General features: G+C 52.2%; 4 protein-coding genes across 4 annotated transcripts; 1 reads left to right on the forward strand and 3 right to left on the reverse strand.

Annotated features, from left to right (window-relative positions):
• Positions 1 to 350: 350 nt before the first annotated feature.
• Positions 351 to 6,526, reverse strand: STEHIDRAFT_97903 (Rad4-domain-containing protein). Its single transcript, XM_007304652.1, has 17 exons — positions 6,249 to 6,526; positions 6,041 to 6,167; positions 5,152 to 5,941; positions 4,734 to 5,086; positions 4,568 to 4,659; positions 4,173 to 4,506; positions 4,028 to 4,109; positions 3,910 to 3,965; positions 3,544 to 3,840; positions 2,522 to 3,476; positions 1,825 to 2,456; positions 1,639 to 1,729; positions 1,515 to 1,573; positions 1,347 to 1,444; positions 1,126 to 1,228; positions 473 to 743; positions 351 to 415 (listed from the first exon to the last, which is right to left on the reverse strand). The coding sequence occupies exons 1-10, from the start codon at positions 6,485 to 6,487 to the stop codon at positions 2,673 to 2,675; spliced, it is 3,174 nt and encodes a 1,057-aa protein (XP_007304714.1). The 5' UTR covers positions 6,488 to 6,526; the 3' UTR covers positions 351 to 415; positions 473 to 743; positions 1,126 to 1,228; positions 1,347 to 1,444; positions 1,515 to 1,573; positions 1,639 to 1,729; positions 1,825 to 2,456; positions 2,522 to 2,672.
• Positions 6,527 to 6,877: 351 nt separating this feature from the next.
• Positions 6,878 to 8,297, reverse strand: STEHIDRAFT_79743 (HAD-like protein; the record flags this gene model as incomplete). The annotated part of the gene is made up of 3 exons (XM_007304597.1): positions 6,878 to 7,405; positions 7,473 to 8,160; positions 8,250 to 8,297. 3 exons carry the CDS (start codon positions 8,292 to 8,294, stop codon positions 7,062 to 7,064), a joined length of 1,077 nt encoding a protein of 358 aa, XP_007304659.1. The 3' UTR covers positions 6,878 to 7,061.
• A 3,213-nt stretch (positions 8,298 to 11,510) lies between these two features.
• On the reverse strand, positions 11,511 to 13,151 carry STEHIDRAFT_139661 (uncharacterized protein; the record flags this gene model as incomplete). The annotated part of the gene is made up of 4 exons (XM_007304653.1): positions 11,511 to 11,744; positions 11,798 to 12,722; positions 12,778 to 12,947; positions 13,002 to 13,151. 3 exons carry the CDS (start codon positions 13,149 to 13,151, stop codon positions 11,903 to 11,905), a joined length of 1,140 nt encoding a protein of 379 aa, XP_007304715.1. The 3' UTR covers positions 11,511 to 11,744; positions 11,798 to 11,902.
• Positions 13,152 to 13,348: 197 nt separating this feature from the next.
• Positions 13,349 to 15,137, forward strand: STEHIDRAFT_97910 (WD40 repeat-like protein). Its single transcript, XM_007304654.1, has 8 exons — positions 13,349 to 13,421; positions 13,480 to 13,498; positions 13,552 to 13,713; positions 13,788 to 14,009; positions 14,077 to 14,318; positions 14,376 to 14,465; positions 14,533 to 14,672; positions 14,743 to 15,137. The coding sequence occupies exons 1-8, from the start codon at positions 13,419 to 13,421 to the stop codon at positions 14,867 to 14,869; spliced, it is 1,005 nt and encodes a 334-aa protein (XP_007304716.1). The 5' UTR covers positions 13,349 to 13,418; the 3' UTR covers positions 14,870 to 15,137.
• Positions 15,138 to 15,182: the final 45 nt, after the last annotated feature.

Genomic DNA, 15,182 nt, shown 5'->3' on the forward strand with positions numbered 1-15,182 from the left:
AGTTGACGCTCACCTCGCTCCCCTCGGCAGCGGCCGGTCATCCTCCGTACGCGCGGAGTTTGGCACTTTGCTCTCTCTTCACCCCCACACAATCCCGGATTTCCAGCCGCTTTCTGGGCCTTCACACCCGAAGCGTAAAAATTCGCCGAGATCCTGCCACATCTGTACGGTAAGCAGCGCCCAGATTCGCTTCCACCGCTGGATCTCATACATCATATGCCTCTAAGTTACAAATATCGCCAAGCCGTGGGCCGCGGCGCCTTGCAATTATTACCGTACAGGTCGCTGAACGTTCTCACAGGATCTTTTCTGAATAGACTACAACATATCTACTCTTCTGATATTCTATTCGCTAGTCAATATGTGGTCCTCTGCCCCTACGATAGCGGCTGGAGATGTGGTCATCGCATGGCTCGTAGGTGTTCTCAAATTACGTTCAATTGCATTGGAATGTACTGAACGAAAAGTGTAGACACGAGAACAGATACAGCCTCTCACCATAACTCCCGGAAAGGAGTTCAACAGCAAGTTCGGGAACTATCGCCACGCAGACCTAGTTGGGCTGCCTTATGGCTCCAAAATCGCCTCTCGCACTGGCAAAGGATTCATTCATATCCTGCGGCCCACACCCGAGTTGTGGACTCTGGCGTTACCCCACCGCACCCAGATTCTCTACATCGCAGATATAGCATTCATCACTTCATGGCTCAACATCCATCCTGGCAGTGTCGTTATCGAAGCAGGTTAGTCACAAACATGTCCTGCACTTACCAGATAGCCTCAGTCTATTGGCCTTCGTGTCTCGAGTTCAACGGCTTCTGGTCACCGTATTCGACCCACGGTGCTCTCAGTCATAGAGGTTCCTTGTCATACTGAGGACTGGAAGTTCTGTGGACTCTATCAGCCGACGGTCTGCAGCGAGATTCACTCACTAGTCGCTGAATCTCTCCCAAAAATAACTCTTCTTGAGCTCCTTGCGACCTCCTTCTTCCCGTTCATCTGCTTCTACTGGCTGCATCCACTGCGCATCATTGACTCCAGGGCACACGCTGTACAGCCTTCTATCTCATGGTCCCTTTTTATGCTGAACACGTGTACGTACTAACCTTCTTGCAATGTGCGAAGGCACCGGCTCCGGGTCCTTCTCGCATTCAGTGGCAAGAACGATTGGGTCTTCTGGAAAGCTGTGGTCGTATGAATTCCATGAAGCGAGAGCAAACAAGGCGAGGTATGTCGGTACTTTGAACCCATCTCGCCTCTTCCCTACACTGCCATGTTTCTCCGTGAAGCCACCTCCATTGACTGTTGTGGCATAATTCATGTCTGTTTTTATCCCCTCCTTGTAGGGAAGAGTTTACTCGCCACGGAATGTCGGATACGGTCACTCTCACTCACCGCAATGTCTGCAAAGATGGTTTCACGGTGACCGACGAAGCGGATGCTAGTGCGTGGCCGTTATACGGAGCCGGTCTCTCCTTAAGCAACATACTAATTACCCAATTACGCCGTTATAGTCTTCCTCGACCTGCCTGCCCCTTGGGAAGCCATAGAGCACGCAAAGAAAGCACTCAGAGTAGGCAATCCCTTCTCCACTACATACTGGAGACAAACAATGCTCATATTGTCGGAATATACCAGAAAGACCGCATCACACGAATATGCTGTTTCAGCCCATGCATGGAGCAAGTCCTACGGACAGTGAGCGCACTCAACGAGGCAAATTTCACAGGTACGCCCCATGAGGGCGCAAAACTACTCCGCCACCCAAACACCCGTCCCCACCCATCTCGACCTGAGATTGATGCTGATACTTGCTATCCTCAGATATCACGATGTACGAAACTCTCCTTCGGCCATACGAAGTCAGCCAAGTCCCGACCCTCCAGCCTATCAGCGCTGTCTCCCAGAAACTCAAACAATCCGAAAAACGCCGTGAAGAGAAACGGATCCGACAGATCGCGGCCTCCCGCTCACGGACGGTCGAAAAACGAAAACGCTCGGAAGTCGCGAATGGCGGTGAAGACGAGGAGGGAAAGCCTGCAGCTGACGATGACGATGACGCTGACGGCAAGGAGAAGGGCACCAAACGGGTGAAGACAGACAATGAGCCCGCAGCTGATGTCGTCGCGAACTCATCTGTGCAGGGCCAACTGCCATCTTCTACACTCGCCATCGGACAAGGGGATACGGACGTTAAGATGGACTCGCCCACGACTGTACCGACAACTCTCCTCGAGGCCGAGGATACGACGGAGCCGACGACACAGTTCCTGGCTAAAGTCATGTCGGAGGTCCGCGGGCATACTTCTTACCTCACTTTCGCTGTCCTCCTTCCTGCGATTGTAGAACAAGTACAAGCGACGACCGAGGCTCAGAAGGATGGTGCTACCCCCGCCGCCATCCCAGAGACAGAACAGCAGATTATCACACCATTGTCAACAGGAGATGATACACAGGTGAGTCGTTTTCTAGATGCTATTCATTATCCGCTAACATCGAATTCGTGTGCGTGGCGGTATAGAGTACAGATCCATAATTGTACAAGAAACCCGATGAAAGTGATACATCCATTAAATGAGACGAATAAAATACCGTCCGAGGCAGCGGTGTGGCGGTCGAGCAGCCAAATAACAATGTGGAACAATCGTCCCGTCTGTTCCCAAAGAGCAGCTTCAATCGGACTCTCCAATCGCCTCCCTAACCACTTCTTCTCGCTCCTGCTCCTCCTGTACCTTCGACGCATCCTTCCCTTTACGGGTCCTCAGCACCCTATCTGACTTCACTACCGGGGGTTGTGCAGCCTTTCGACGCTTAGCCGGTGATGGTTGGGCGATGGCGTCCTCTTCATGCTCCTCTCCATCTTCAGACTCGTCATCAGAACGAGCTCTTGCGCCTCTTCCTCGTTTCCGACCAGCGACGGCCTTAGCCTTCGTGGCTGTTCGGGGCGTAGGCTTTGGTTTTGGTTTCGGTTTTGAATTTGTCGAAGCCGAAATTGTGTTGGCAGTTCCGTTGGTTTTCCGAAGGGTCCTCCGTGCGAGTGGTTTCGTTGAGACCGAAGCCGGAGATGGTTGATATCCGGCGTCATCGTCGCCCTCGTCCACTACATCTTTCGATGGTGCGATAGCCGCCGAGACTGGTAGCTCATCCAGTGGCGAAGACCGCAAAGAAAGGTCACCAGCAGCCAACTCAGCCATCGTCTTCGGTGCGCCTCTCGGTGGCGCTGGTACTGGTATCACCTCCATCATGTCATCTTCATCTTCATCTTCCTCCAGACCTTCGGTGAGTTCATAACCGTCGCTTGGCCGCTCGAGACCGATTGAATCTGAACGATCTTGGTCCGCTGCGATGGAAGGAGCGGTACTCGTTCCCGGGACAGATTTTGGAGTGTTTGGTGTAGACTGGAAGATTGCGTGTTGATACTTTGGTAAGAGGTATGGCTGAACGACATCGTCTGCTCCTGTGATGAAGCCGCCGGCCTGAAGTTGTGAATGAATATATGGTCAGGAACAGAGAAGAGGACTCTGGCTAGGATTAGCGCTATACCTGTTCAACCGAATTATCCCCAACATTCTTACTAGCACCACCAAAATCATCCCCGTTGGCCAAGGGATTATCAGCACGACCTGCATATTGCTCCTGCAATCGCTTTCGTATCCGCAAGCCTTGGATCAGGCGGGTCCAGCGCTTGATGACCGCATCCTGTCGTTTGGTCTTCTCCCTTTCTGCAGCGTTGTGTTCCTGCTCCCAATACGCCTCTAGAATGGCTTCTTCGTTCTCTACTGCGACGACGATTCCAGTAAGAACCGGGAAAGCGCGCCGCTTCTTGAACTCGAAGCCCGTCTGTGGAAACGACGTGCATTCAGCTATCGCTACTCAAAAGAAAGGTCTAGGACAAGAGAGATTACTCACGACTGCTTCGGCATAGTCAAATCCTAGCTGACGAGCGACCTTTGCGATGCCCTTGTCTGTGAATGTTTCGAGGGCCGTCATGAGAGATAACGTGCAGAAAATAGCGGAGGCTACTCACGAGGCAAATGGGCCGCTCCTGCGGGTAGCATGCTCGACGTATACAGGTCGATATTTCCGAAGTCGTTCTTCGGCACGCGTCCCTGTAAAACGACCCTTCAGCATCAGCGACTCACCCACACTTGCCTTACTCGAAGAGAACTCACATCAACTACAGGCTCAGGAACATACACTTCGGTCTGCCTCTCCGCATATAAACCCTGCATGACTTCCTCCCCTTCCCCCTTCCCGTCCGCAGCCCCAGCCTCTCTCAACACCTCCAATTCCCTCTTCCGACCGATCGTGGACGCCCTTTGTTTCACCCATTTCATCGGCTGCTCTCCTTCGCGTACCACACGTCCTTTCCGCATCCAGTTCTCCGCAGTTTTGAGCGAGAGGACAGCCGAGCGGGGATAGACGGGTTCGCCTCTGAATTTGCCTAGCTCGGGTGCGTTGGCGCGGATCTCTTGATCGCGAAGGAGATGGCGGGAGAGGACGTAGCTGCAGAAGCAATAGCGATGAGTGCTGCTATACCACGGATGGAGAATGCACTATGCTTTACAGTGGATGGTCCTTAAAGCCGGACATTGTCGTGGGCATACCCTCCGTGATCTGGTTAGCAGTAAGTTCTTCATCTTCGAGGTCATCTCGATGCTATGCCCCAAACGATCAAACAGGCTCAGCGTCTTCCGCACATCAGCCCAAAGCCCACATGTCAGCCAACGCACCAGTCTGTACGGCCTCGTCACCGTACCTAACACCCTCTCCCACCACTCCTTCCGCCCCTTCCCGCCCACCTGCGCCTTCGCGACCTTCGCGCCGTACTCCCTCGCATACCGAGGCGTCAAATCCCTCGCATAACTATCCTCTTCGAAAGCTACCACGTAGGACATCCGATTGTCGACCCGCGTTTGTCGGCGGCCAGGGCCCCTAGCCGTGAGGGCACTAGGATGACCAGGATCAAAGAGCTTGCGTTTATTGATTATGGCGCGGATAGGGTCTACGGGGAGCCAGCGTGCATCTGCACGAGAGAAGACTTCGATCCAGAAGATGGGTGGGGTACGCGTTGGATCTGGAGGCTCTGTGGCAAGAGATGTAAAAAGTCAGTAGAAGACTCATTGAATAGATAGAAAGAGAGAAACGCACTAGGCGGTTGGGATGAAGCTAATGTCTGGCCCTTGCTCTTCGACTTTCTTAGCCTAATTACCGGCTTCGCTTTCTCCTTACCCTTCCCTTTACCATTGGCTGCCGGGCTGCTGCTACCCCCATCAAGCGTTTGACCATCTCCTGGGAAGTACCCACCAGTCGAAGGAATATCAACCTCCTCCATATCTCCATCTTCCTCTCCATCTTCTTCACCATCCACCGAAGCCCTATCCTTCCCCTTCCCCTTCGTCTTCGGTTTCGGCTTAGACTTAGGCTTGCCTACACCCGCTTGCCACGGTACGCTCTGCAAACTGACCACCAATCTCGCAGGGATCCCAAGTGCTCTGCATAACGCTGTGAACAATTGCGCACTCACGTCCCGGCTCCCGTACCGCTGCAACGCACGCTTCATCAGACTCTTCTCGCTCCTGACCACCTCCCACTCGTCCTCATCCTCTCCGTCCTGCCATGCTTCTACATCAAGTTCAACCGGCCCTTGATATGCTTTGCCTTTCCCCTTCCGGTCCACCTTGAATGGTGAGGTCGATACGAAAGGCTGAGAAGGCAGGAGACCTTTCACGGAGAGACGGGTCTGAATTTCGTCGAACGTGCGACTACGAAGATGTCCTTCGGGATCTACCTCGAAGAAATCGTTGGCCCACCATTCTGCGAGGCGGGTGATGGCGAGTTGGAAGAGATGACCACGTTTGGGAGCTTCGGGGATGCGTGACCTGTGGATCTTGGCAAATTCGTTCTGGAGTCTTAAAGGTGTGAGTGAGAGAAGGCGGGCCTGTTAGAAACATGACAAGATGAAGTGTGAGTGTCTAGATGAGCGCATAGAACCTGGGTTGGATGGGTCGTGCAGTTGGGAGAGTACGTTCAGACCGACCTGTAAGAGCTGGTCGTTAAGCCATCGGTTTCGAATGCGCGCATTGACGAGAAGAGCGACTGTATGGATTTTATGACAGTCTATCCGCGTCAGGCGTTCTGCATGAGAGATCCCTGTAGTTTTCTTCCTATGCAATTTCAGCTCAATGCCCATAATCCTCCTACTCCTATGCACTCACGCTTGACAAAGCTGAAACCAATGTACTCACTTTGCTGCGTCTCCCTTCTTGTCAGTCCTCTTGCTCAGTGTAATCTCAATGTCCGGTCTTGATAGCGTCGAAGGGCCCTCCTCAACATCGAGATGGATGTCCGCCGAATCGTGTGGAGCAGTCGGTGCTGTTGAAGCTTGAGGGACCGTAACGTCGACCTCTTCCCAGTCTATCTCGTCTTCATCGCTGTCCTCGAGTTGCGCAAGGAGCATTTCATCGTTGACTTCGTCGTCCTCCATGGCGAACACTGTCTAGTTCGAGCCAAAAGTCACTGTACCGCATACACGCTTGAAAGGGTGGGGAACGCGAGTCATTTCGGGTAAATTGGTTCGGACGCGCTTCGTCACATGGTGCCGTCGTGTGACAGTGACAATTTCTGAGTCGCCATTGGTTCGCCACACTGACGCCACACTCTCGCCAATAGGGAATCGGCCCATTTTCAGCTCATCTAGCCGTTAACATCACTCTTCGCTCGGTCTTGTAGCAGGTGAGTACATTGACCCAAATCATGGCATGTTGTGCTCGAGTAGCTGAGGTGAGGGCCAATAATAAACAACCTATCGATCATGCGAAGGGTACGCATGCACGCTTTGTTGAAGGGTCGAGCGACAAGACAAGGAGCATGATGTGATTCCAGATGATAGTACAAACAAAGGAGAAATTATAATCTACAATCTATGAGTACAACAATACGATGAACAACAGGAGAGCGAGTAAAGATGCATGCGGGGCTATGGAGACATGGGAGTAGGTGGAACGTGATAAAGGTATGGCGAAGCGGGTATAGTACAACAAGACAGGGAACGTAAAAACTCAAGCCTCGATGACAAACTTCAGCTTGATCTCGCCGTCAACCTCTTCTGGAATGCAGGTCACCTTCTCCATGTTCTCCACAATATAGTGCGCACCGCAGTTCTCGATCTTCGAACGCTCGTGCGAGGTGCAGACGGCGATGACGGTCGCGCCTGATGCGACGCCGGCGCGGATACCGGAAGGCGAGTCTTCGAATACGACACACTTCTTCGCGTCGAAGCCGAGGCACTTCGCAGCGAGGAGGAAGGGGTCAGGAGCGGGCTTGCCAGCCTTCAGACGCTTGTCGTCGGCGGTGATAGTGACTGGTGGGGGAGTGATACCAACGCGAGTCATGCAACCGTAAGCTAGAGAGAGGAGCGCAAGGTAAGCGAGCTGAAGAAGACGAGAGCAGACAAGCGAAAGGAGACTAACCGTAGGTCTTCGCACCCGATGTGGCGACAGCATAGTGTCCCTCAGGGATGGACTCGATCATCCTTTTCACGCCGGGCAAGATCTGAACAGAACGGTCGACACTCGCGGCCTCGATCTGCCAAGCGTTCATCTCATGCGACGAGCCCTTGAGCGTGCTCAAGCCACCCTTGCCCTCCTGCTGAATCATCTCTTCGTGAACGTCCTCCATGATAGCATCGTCGAAACCATGCGAGTCGGCGTCGGGCATGACGGACATCTGAAGTATGTTGTTAAGACGAGTGCCGAAGGATGGACGTCGTTGTGTGCCGGCAGGTGTGGAGAAGGAAGTGGCGCGAGAGGATGGTGCTGATGAGCCGGCGGAAATGAGTTCTGGAGTGACGGCGCCGGAATAAACAACGGAAGCAGGGGTGTGAGGAGTGGCGGGAGTGTAAGACCATGGCGAGTTAGTCTGAGAGCCGGGGCCGTGCTTGTTGTAAGCGTCGGCGTAGTAGAGGATAGTCTCCTCGAAGGCTTGAACCTCGTCGTCCATCTCGTGGGCCTTGATATCAGGCTTGAACTGGGCGAGGTTGTCGACAGCGCGCTTGCCGTGGGTAGCTGCGATGACATAGTGCGGGTCTTGCCCAATATCCTTCGCAACTTTACCCCAGGCAGCTTCTACAGCGGCGATGGAGTCGGTGAGGGTGCCATCCTAAAAACGTCAACACACTGAAAGAGTTAGCGAATCTTCCCGGGCACGCTGTGGCGAGGAGTAGAAGTATGGACGGAAGGGATACACACCATGTCAAAGAGGACGGCATCGGCGGTGAAGCTCGTAGAGGACATGCTGGTTCGTGGAATGGTAGAGGTGGAGGTTTTTGGTGGATAAATTGTGATAGTCGAACGCAAGGCTGGTATGGAGGGAAGGGGATATGAAGGAGGTGTTGGTGATGCCTTCGAATGGCGGGTTCGACATGCTTATATACCTTGCCGACCGATAACCAGCTCACCAACAAGTCGAAAATTTCATCCAGATGATTCCACAAAAACAAAGGAGGAAAGCCGGATTAGGATAAAATGACGTCGGGGGCGGCACCACCGCCCAATTGCACAAGAGGCCCGTTGCTCGTGCGACGTCGCAAGCGTTCGCGAAGATTGGTCAACGTTACATGTCGAGAGCCCCACAAGCGAGATCTCTGAATCTATCTGCGCGCTTGGACGTTATCTTCGGTGTCCACGAGTCACAGTGGGGCCCGGCAATCTTCTGCGAAGTTCCTGCGCCAAGAATGGCAGGACCGGGGATTATTGCAGCAGCACGGAGACTTGCTCGTGAAAGCCTCGCAGTTATTTTGGGGGAACATAGCATCGCGCCGCAGCTTGTTTTCCAGGAATGAGCTTTCTGCCCGCAAGCAGCGCTATCGCGGCGACCGAGCCTCCGAGGGAGGGCTGAACAAAGTGTCGCTGTTCGGGAAGAGCTCGGGGAGGCGCGTGACGTCATCCTGCCTTTTCGGGCGTCGAGGACGTGTTTTTGAAGAATCGATGGCCCAATTTGGAAGACCGTGGCACGTACTCCGTACCTTGTTCGCGCTTCCGCTCTGCCAGTGTATTCTCGTCAAGCGAGAAAGGGGAGGAAGCGATTCCTGGTGGTGGGATTTCCTAACGACAAGGTAGGATCTTACCTTTTGAAGGATGCTCAAGAAAACAAGGAAATCACAGGGAGCTGAGCCGAGGTCATCCATCTCTTCATGGTGTGGTAGGCTATTATGACTGCCGCGTGTTTCCTAGCGAAGAATACATAAAACAAGCTCCAAGACGACATCACTGCCATGTACGACCACATTGATGGCAGTCTTTTCCCAGTCTCAACCACGAGAGAGGAACGACCGTTGACCAATAACATAACAGACCCGATCTTCCCGTGTCAAAGCTTGTTGAAGCCCATAGCACAGCGTTCGGTCAGGGGCAATACATATTCGATATTCGATACAAACATATGCATGGCGCATCCTCGAGGTCGCACCCCGGTTCCTGAGAACATAGATACACCGTGAAGCTGATGGATGGCCATGTCGTAATTCGAGTACGATGGCTTGACAGGTTGAACATACAGAACTCAACCCAGAAGACCCCTCATCGACCCCATGGGTCAACTGAGCATGAATATCATCGATGAGGAGCTCCATGGTTATTCCCCAGTTGCTTCTCCTCTGGGGAACGCGGAGGTGAGTGTGCAACAATGTCTCGAAGAAACCCTCGAAGTCGACGCCAAGGACGCAAACTGCTCCCATGTCCTGCACATTTTTTCTGATTCATCTGCCCAGAAATGGTACATGAAACGACGCGCTTGCAACGCCGGCCATCCGCCTTCAACGGGCCACGAAAGTGCTGTGACGAGCCAATGGCAAGTCACAGCTCAGCTGTTCTTCGCGAACCTGCTACAGCCATTCGGAAGGAAGACATACGGATCCCTTTGCACTTTCCGTCCGGCACCTGACTCTTGCCAGGACAGCGCAGTGAGATCTATCACAGGGGGGAGAAGGAAGTGGGCACCGTGGTGGCACCGGTGATCCAGAGAAACATTCCTTTCTCGGAACTTCAGGCTAACAATACGCACCCACTCACCTCTTGTATATATCGTTCCTCCACCCCAAAAGCCCATCGACAAGGATCCACTCCGCTATACGTATCAGCGTAAGTATTAGCGACCGATGTCCTTCCTTTCCCCATGGCAGCTCCACAGGGACAACGTTCGCATCATCCAGGTATAATCACGGTCTGGTAGGGTGGGCGGATATGAACCTGCGAGTCAAAACCAACGTTCGCTCCGGAAGGTCACGCGTATCCGCGATCTAAAACTAGTTGCACCGATGAAGGCGAACCTTCCCGGCGCTTTCTCGTGGGGTAGGCGTTCGAGAATAAACTCGAGCCTGCCCATCAGCGCCATTCGACGTCAACCAAAGAAACCTCCTTGCGCGATCAAGTGGCAAAGAGCTCCGTGGAGGCCTTATCTACTTCATAAAATGTTTGAGCACTGGCGTATATCAATGTGGCGCGTACCCTCCACTGACGAAGCAGATACGTACTCACTATCACTAGTATCCTGGCCACAACGATGTACGATGTCATGCGCGATTGCAGACGATGCCGGACTGTCAAGATACGAGACAACAGAGGAAGTATGTCTTTGCCTTTAGCGGGATCCACTCGTCGAGACCGGTCCAGGCGAGGTAGCAAGTTTATCGTCTATCGTCGCCACGACCCAAACGCGTCATCGTGGGGCGGATGTCAGTCGGACAGTTGGTGAGTCGCTTGCGATCGCGAACGTTGGCGTTGACGTCGACGGTATCGTACATAACAATGAGAATTATGTTATTCGGGTAGGCCTAGAGTATAGTTTAAGCCCTGGGGCAATTGTTTTATCGAAATGGGTGCATACATTGACGCGGATACCGGCCAGACACTTACTGGGACCTATGTTCGAGAACGAAGATAAAAGCACTATCTGTCCAGACAAATGTGGATTGGAAAGGTGTAGAGAATGCGCGTTTGCCGCGCAAGAGCAAACTGCCTACTGTATAGTCAGCGTCCGACGCCACAGGTATAACGGAGACTCGAGGAGCGCTGTAATCCATACCTTGAGCATAGTCTTCGAGTTCTAATAATAGCTTGATAGCTCCAACACCCAGCGGTCATTCAGATGGCTCGTCCAGACTGTTGTTTGCGATCGGAGCCATATTTCGGACGTCATGAAGCATTAAAAAAAGCGATTTACCGGCAAATATATGCATCCGACAAAGTCGTCTTGAAATCCTGGCACTTTATCCACAGGACGTGGACCTGGACGTCGTCCAAGCGATTCATGCCGCACACATACCCAGAGGGCGAATCCTGTGATCACAACGTCGTTCAGTTTGGGCAGGAGTCAAGACCAAAGAGGATCAAGATGGTGAGCACGGGACGTACGGGTGCATTTCCTCATCGGTGCGTTGCCAGAGCGGAGAAATGAACTTTAAACGTTGTAACCCACTTGACGGTCGACCATCGACTGCGCAGTGGGAGTTTGGCATCACATTTCGTGGAGCCATAAATCATAGGAAAAGACGCGAATCGTCTTGACCCTAGGCATAATCACGACACAAGCAATAGTTCGATGTGATTCTTCGGAGAAAATCAGGATAGAGGACCGTTTAGATGCTCTCTAGACGACGGTCGCGGGTATGAAACCTTCTTAATAAGGGTGAATAATAGATTTCTGGATATCGTGGGGCACTATTATTATAGGTGGCGATATGTATACTGTGCAGAAGACGTTCAGTACATGTCTTTGGCACGGTTGAGAGATCACTCACTAGAGACACCTGTGGTCTAGAAGGTCTACGTGGCTAACGACTCAGAAATACCAACCTGTTCGCCACGTACGCAGGAATCTCAATGAGTCAAACGGTTTAGATACCTTAAGACATTCTCACAGAGGTGATGTCGATAGGCAATACGAAATGATCCAAAAAAGTGTCATCCAGATGCTTGATGATCTTGCCGAGCGTCGACAAAGCCTCTTGAACGCATGGGGAAGATGATGCTAGGGCCCCTCGTAATCTGCGCTGGATTTCTACTAAGGAGCCAATGGGATCTCCACCAGGACAGTACGGTTTCGCAGAGATTTCACGTAAGTCCGCGAGGGCGGCCTTCCAGTTCCTCGACCAGTCTTCTTCGCAATCGTGCGAGAATCTTGCGACGACGCCAGCGTGTCCCGGATCGCTATGAAATTTACAGTCGAAAGTCGGGGGTGGCTCCAGTGTGGTCCATAGATTTGTGAGATTCAGGAATCCTACCGCCAGCCGCATGTGTTGTGTTGCAGTGAGTCCTAGGGAAGATGGCCCCGGAGGAATGAGGTGGCGCTTCGTTTTGAGCACGTAGCGATAGGCAGAAGCTTCAAGAATGCGCGATCCATGCATCTTGACAGCATCCAAAGCTGGAAGGACGTGGGTCAAAGAGCCACTCCATACGTATGAGACCCAAGTCTTTTCGACTTGGCCCCTGAGCGAGGGGTTCTGTGACCTTTCGGCGATGGAGAGAATGCGTGTCAAGACGTCTGGACTGCTGATAGGGTTGTTATTGGCGTCGTAAGCCCAGTTCATAAGCTGGCACTGCAAAATAAAATTGGCCCATCGCTCCAGTGCTTCAAACTGATACTTGTGCATGATGTCCATCGTGTTCATGAAGGCCACCAAGGAAGTCACAGGGGAGAGCGATATCTTGACAGCGAGGTCAGGCCTTTCTACATTGTCAGAAACATGGTTCTTGTTATTCTTGAAACACGATTACTCACCCCATGTACAGGTAGAAAAGTAGAGCTTCGACGTGCTCGGGGATGTCACCAGAAAGTACGATAGGGTTCGAAGCGTCGGAGCCTTCTACGTTTCCCGCGTGCGAGTTAGACGGAACAGAGAACATATCTCGAAATATAGGAGATTCGCGTTCGAGTATCCAGCGATCAACCTTGGTGATAGAGTGGGAGGTCAGCGCTCACGCGTGAGTTGGCGTCGAGCTGACCTTGAATAACAAGGCCCCAGCCCTCAGAGTGCAGTCAGCATCCTCATGATACACTATACACGATCTGGTTTCCTCGTGCAAAGATCCCGAGGCCTCCGAATCGTGCCAGTGGAGTCTCTGGCGTTTCGCAGGGGGTGTGTCGTTTGACATGGCTCGCAAAAATTCATAACGCTTTCCGGACCACGAGGATTATGAAAGTCAAGTAGAGTGCGACAACAAGAGTTTCGCCCGTTTCAACGACTACCGATCTTGTCGTGGACGAGCAGAAGAAAGGATAGGGGCAAGTCCATGCCGGCAGAAACGCGACGAAAATTGTCACGTCACCGTCACGTTCGTGACTCCTCCATCTTGTCGTCTTCCACCAAAAACTTCGTGCCACCCCATCAAAAGTAGTGCTGCCATTCGTCTGGACATAAAATGGTGCGCCAACAGTTTTCATTGTGACTTCGCAGTATTTGATACCTTTCAACCGGTTTAGCGACCTATTTTGCTTCAAGGTAGTACTGGCAATATCGTGTTCAGTTAACTCCCGAAACTCATTGACATACAGGGCACGAGCGATCGCTCACCCAAATCAAGTTTAACCTCGAAGGAGACCTGCTGTTCTCTTGCTCAAAGGACCTTGTCATCAATGTCTGGTTTTCGCATAACGGAGAACGTTTGGGGACGTACGAAGGGCACAACGGGACGGTATGGACGATCGACGTCGACTGTGCGTGCTTTCTGTGCTCTATGCTTCATTCAAAACTCATCTTTCTTGTATACATCCATGGCTTTTTTCAACAGCACAATCAAGATTCCTCGTCTCTGGCTCGGCCGATAACGAGATGCGGTTATGGTCTGTGCAGACCGGCAAGTGTTTGTACGTTTGGGAGTTTCCAACGGCCGTGAAGCGTGTGGCGTTCAACGAGGACGATGATCAGATAGTCTGCATCACCGAACAGCGTATGGGTTATCAGTCCACGGTTCGTGTCTTCGATATTAACCGCGAGGGTGATGGGACGAACCGTACGTATGCCCTTTTTTTACATGCTTACCTTTCCTGACGCGCACCGTTTATGTGTCTGATCTACAGAGAACCCTGAGCCTGTATCTATGTTCCATCCTGTCGGCTCAAAAGCAACCGTCTGCGCATTCTCTTACATCCCTAACATGATTCTCACCGGCCACGAATCTGGAAAGGTTGCCATGTTCGATAGCAAATCTGGCGAGGAGGTTCTGAACAATGAGCGAGCGCATATGGATTCTGTGACGGACATGCAACTCAGCGCAGACCGCACATACTTCGTCACAAGCAGCAAAGACAAAACTGCTCGGGTCCGTCTGCCATGCTCTACCTCCATACTACCACATCGACTCATACCTTAAAAACAGATACATGATTCCAAAACCTTGACTGTCCTGAAGACCTTCAGCACGGAGACACCTCTGAACAGTGCTAGCTTGGCGCCCACCATGCCTTACGTGAGTTCTTTTTTGCGTGGTTCGCTTCGTCCCTTGCAGGTGATGCTTATGATGGCCGTCCCTTCAGGTACTGCTCGGTGGCGGTCAAGAGGCTATGAACGTCACCACTACTTCGACGCGGCAAGGAAAATTCGAAACTCGCTTCTGGCACAAGATATTCGAGGAGGAAGTTGGCCGCGTGAAGGGACACTTCGGTCCTATCAACACGTCAGTTTCATTCACGATTGAGCTTCTACACGCCGTGACTCAATTGTCATCTTCACTTTCGTCCATTCAGCATCGCTGTGCACCCGCAAGGAACATCGTACGCATCTGGTGGTGAGGATGGTTTCGTCCGTGTGCACCATTACGACGAGAGCTACTTCAGGGCAAAACCATATGGTGATATGGACATCAAAAACTGAGGAACGCTCGGATGTCTGGATTCTTTGTTGTTGTGTTCTTGTACTGCTGGTGTACGGTTAGCTTTTCTTATTTCACTTACGTGCATTGATTCTAAGGGCCAGTCGGCGCGTGTGGCGCTTGGCGGTGTATGTGGCCCAACACATATAGTTCACGTTCTCTGCACGGGCTCCTTAGTGTACCAGGTCATAACCATTCTCGCCCCGCCTCTACGGCGAATAGTCCTACATATATCGTACAGAAACTCGCTTTCCCGTCCACCTTCAAACCCAATGTGTAAACAAAACGATGGAGAGGCACTAGCAAGTCCAGTCG

The sequence above is a fragment of the Stereum hirsutum genome, assembly GCF_000264905.1.
Source record: "Stereum hirsutum FP-91666 SS1 unplaced genomic scaffold STEHIscaffold_8, whole genome shotgun sequence".
Classification (NCBI taxonomy): Eukaryota; Fungi; Basidiomycota; class Agaricomycetes; order Russulales; family Stereaceae; genus Stereum; species Stereum hirsutum.

Excerpts from the sequence above, each read along its gene's own strand:
- STEHIDRAFT_97910 (XM_007304654.1), top strand. Across the intron at positions 14,010-14,076 it reads CGAGGGTGATGGGACGAACC|AGAACCCTGAGCCTGTATCT; the intron begins GTACGTATGCCC and ends TCTGATCTACAG. Across the intron at positions 14,466-14,532 it reads TGGCGCCCACCATGCCTTAC|GTACTGCTCGGTGGCGGTCA; the intron begins GTGAGTTCTTTT and ends CCGTCCCTTCAG.
- STEHIDRAFT_97903 (XM_007304652.1), bottom strand. The coding sequence starts at position 6,487 with ATGGAGGACGACGAAGTCAACGATGAAATGCTCCTTGCGCAACTCGAG. Across the intron at positions 4,110-4,172 it reads TTCCTGAGCCTGTAGTTGAT|GGACGCGTGCCGAAGAACGA; the intron begins GTGAGTTCTCTT and ends GTCGTTTTACAG. Across the intron at positions 3,966-4,027 it reads AGGAGCGGCCCATTTGCCTC|ACAAGGGCATCGCAAAGGTC; the intron begins GTGAGTAGCCTC and ends AAACATTCACAG.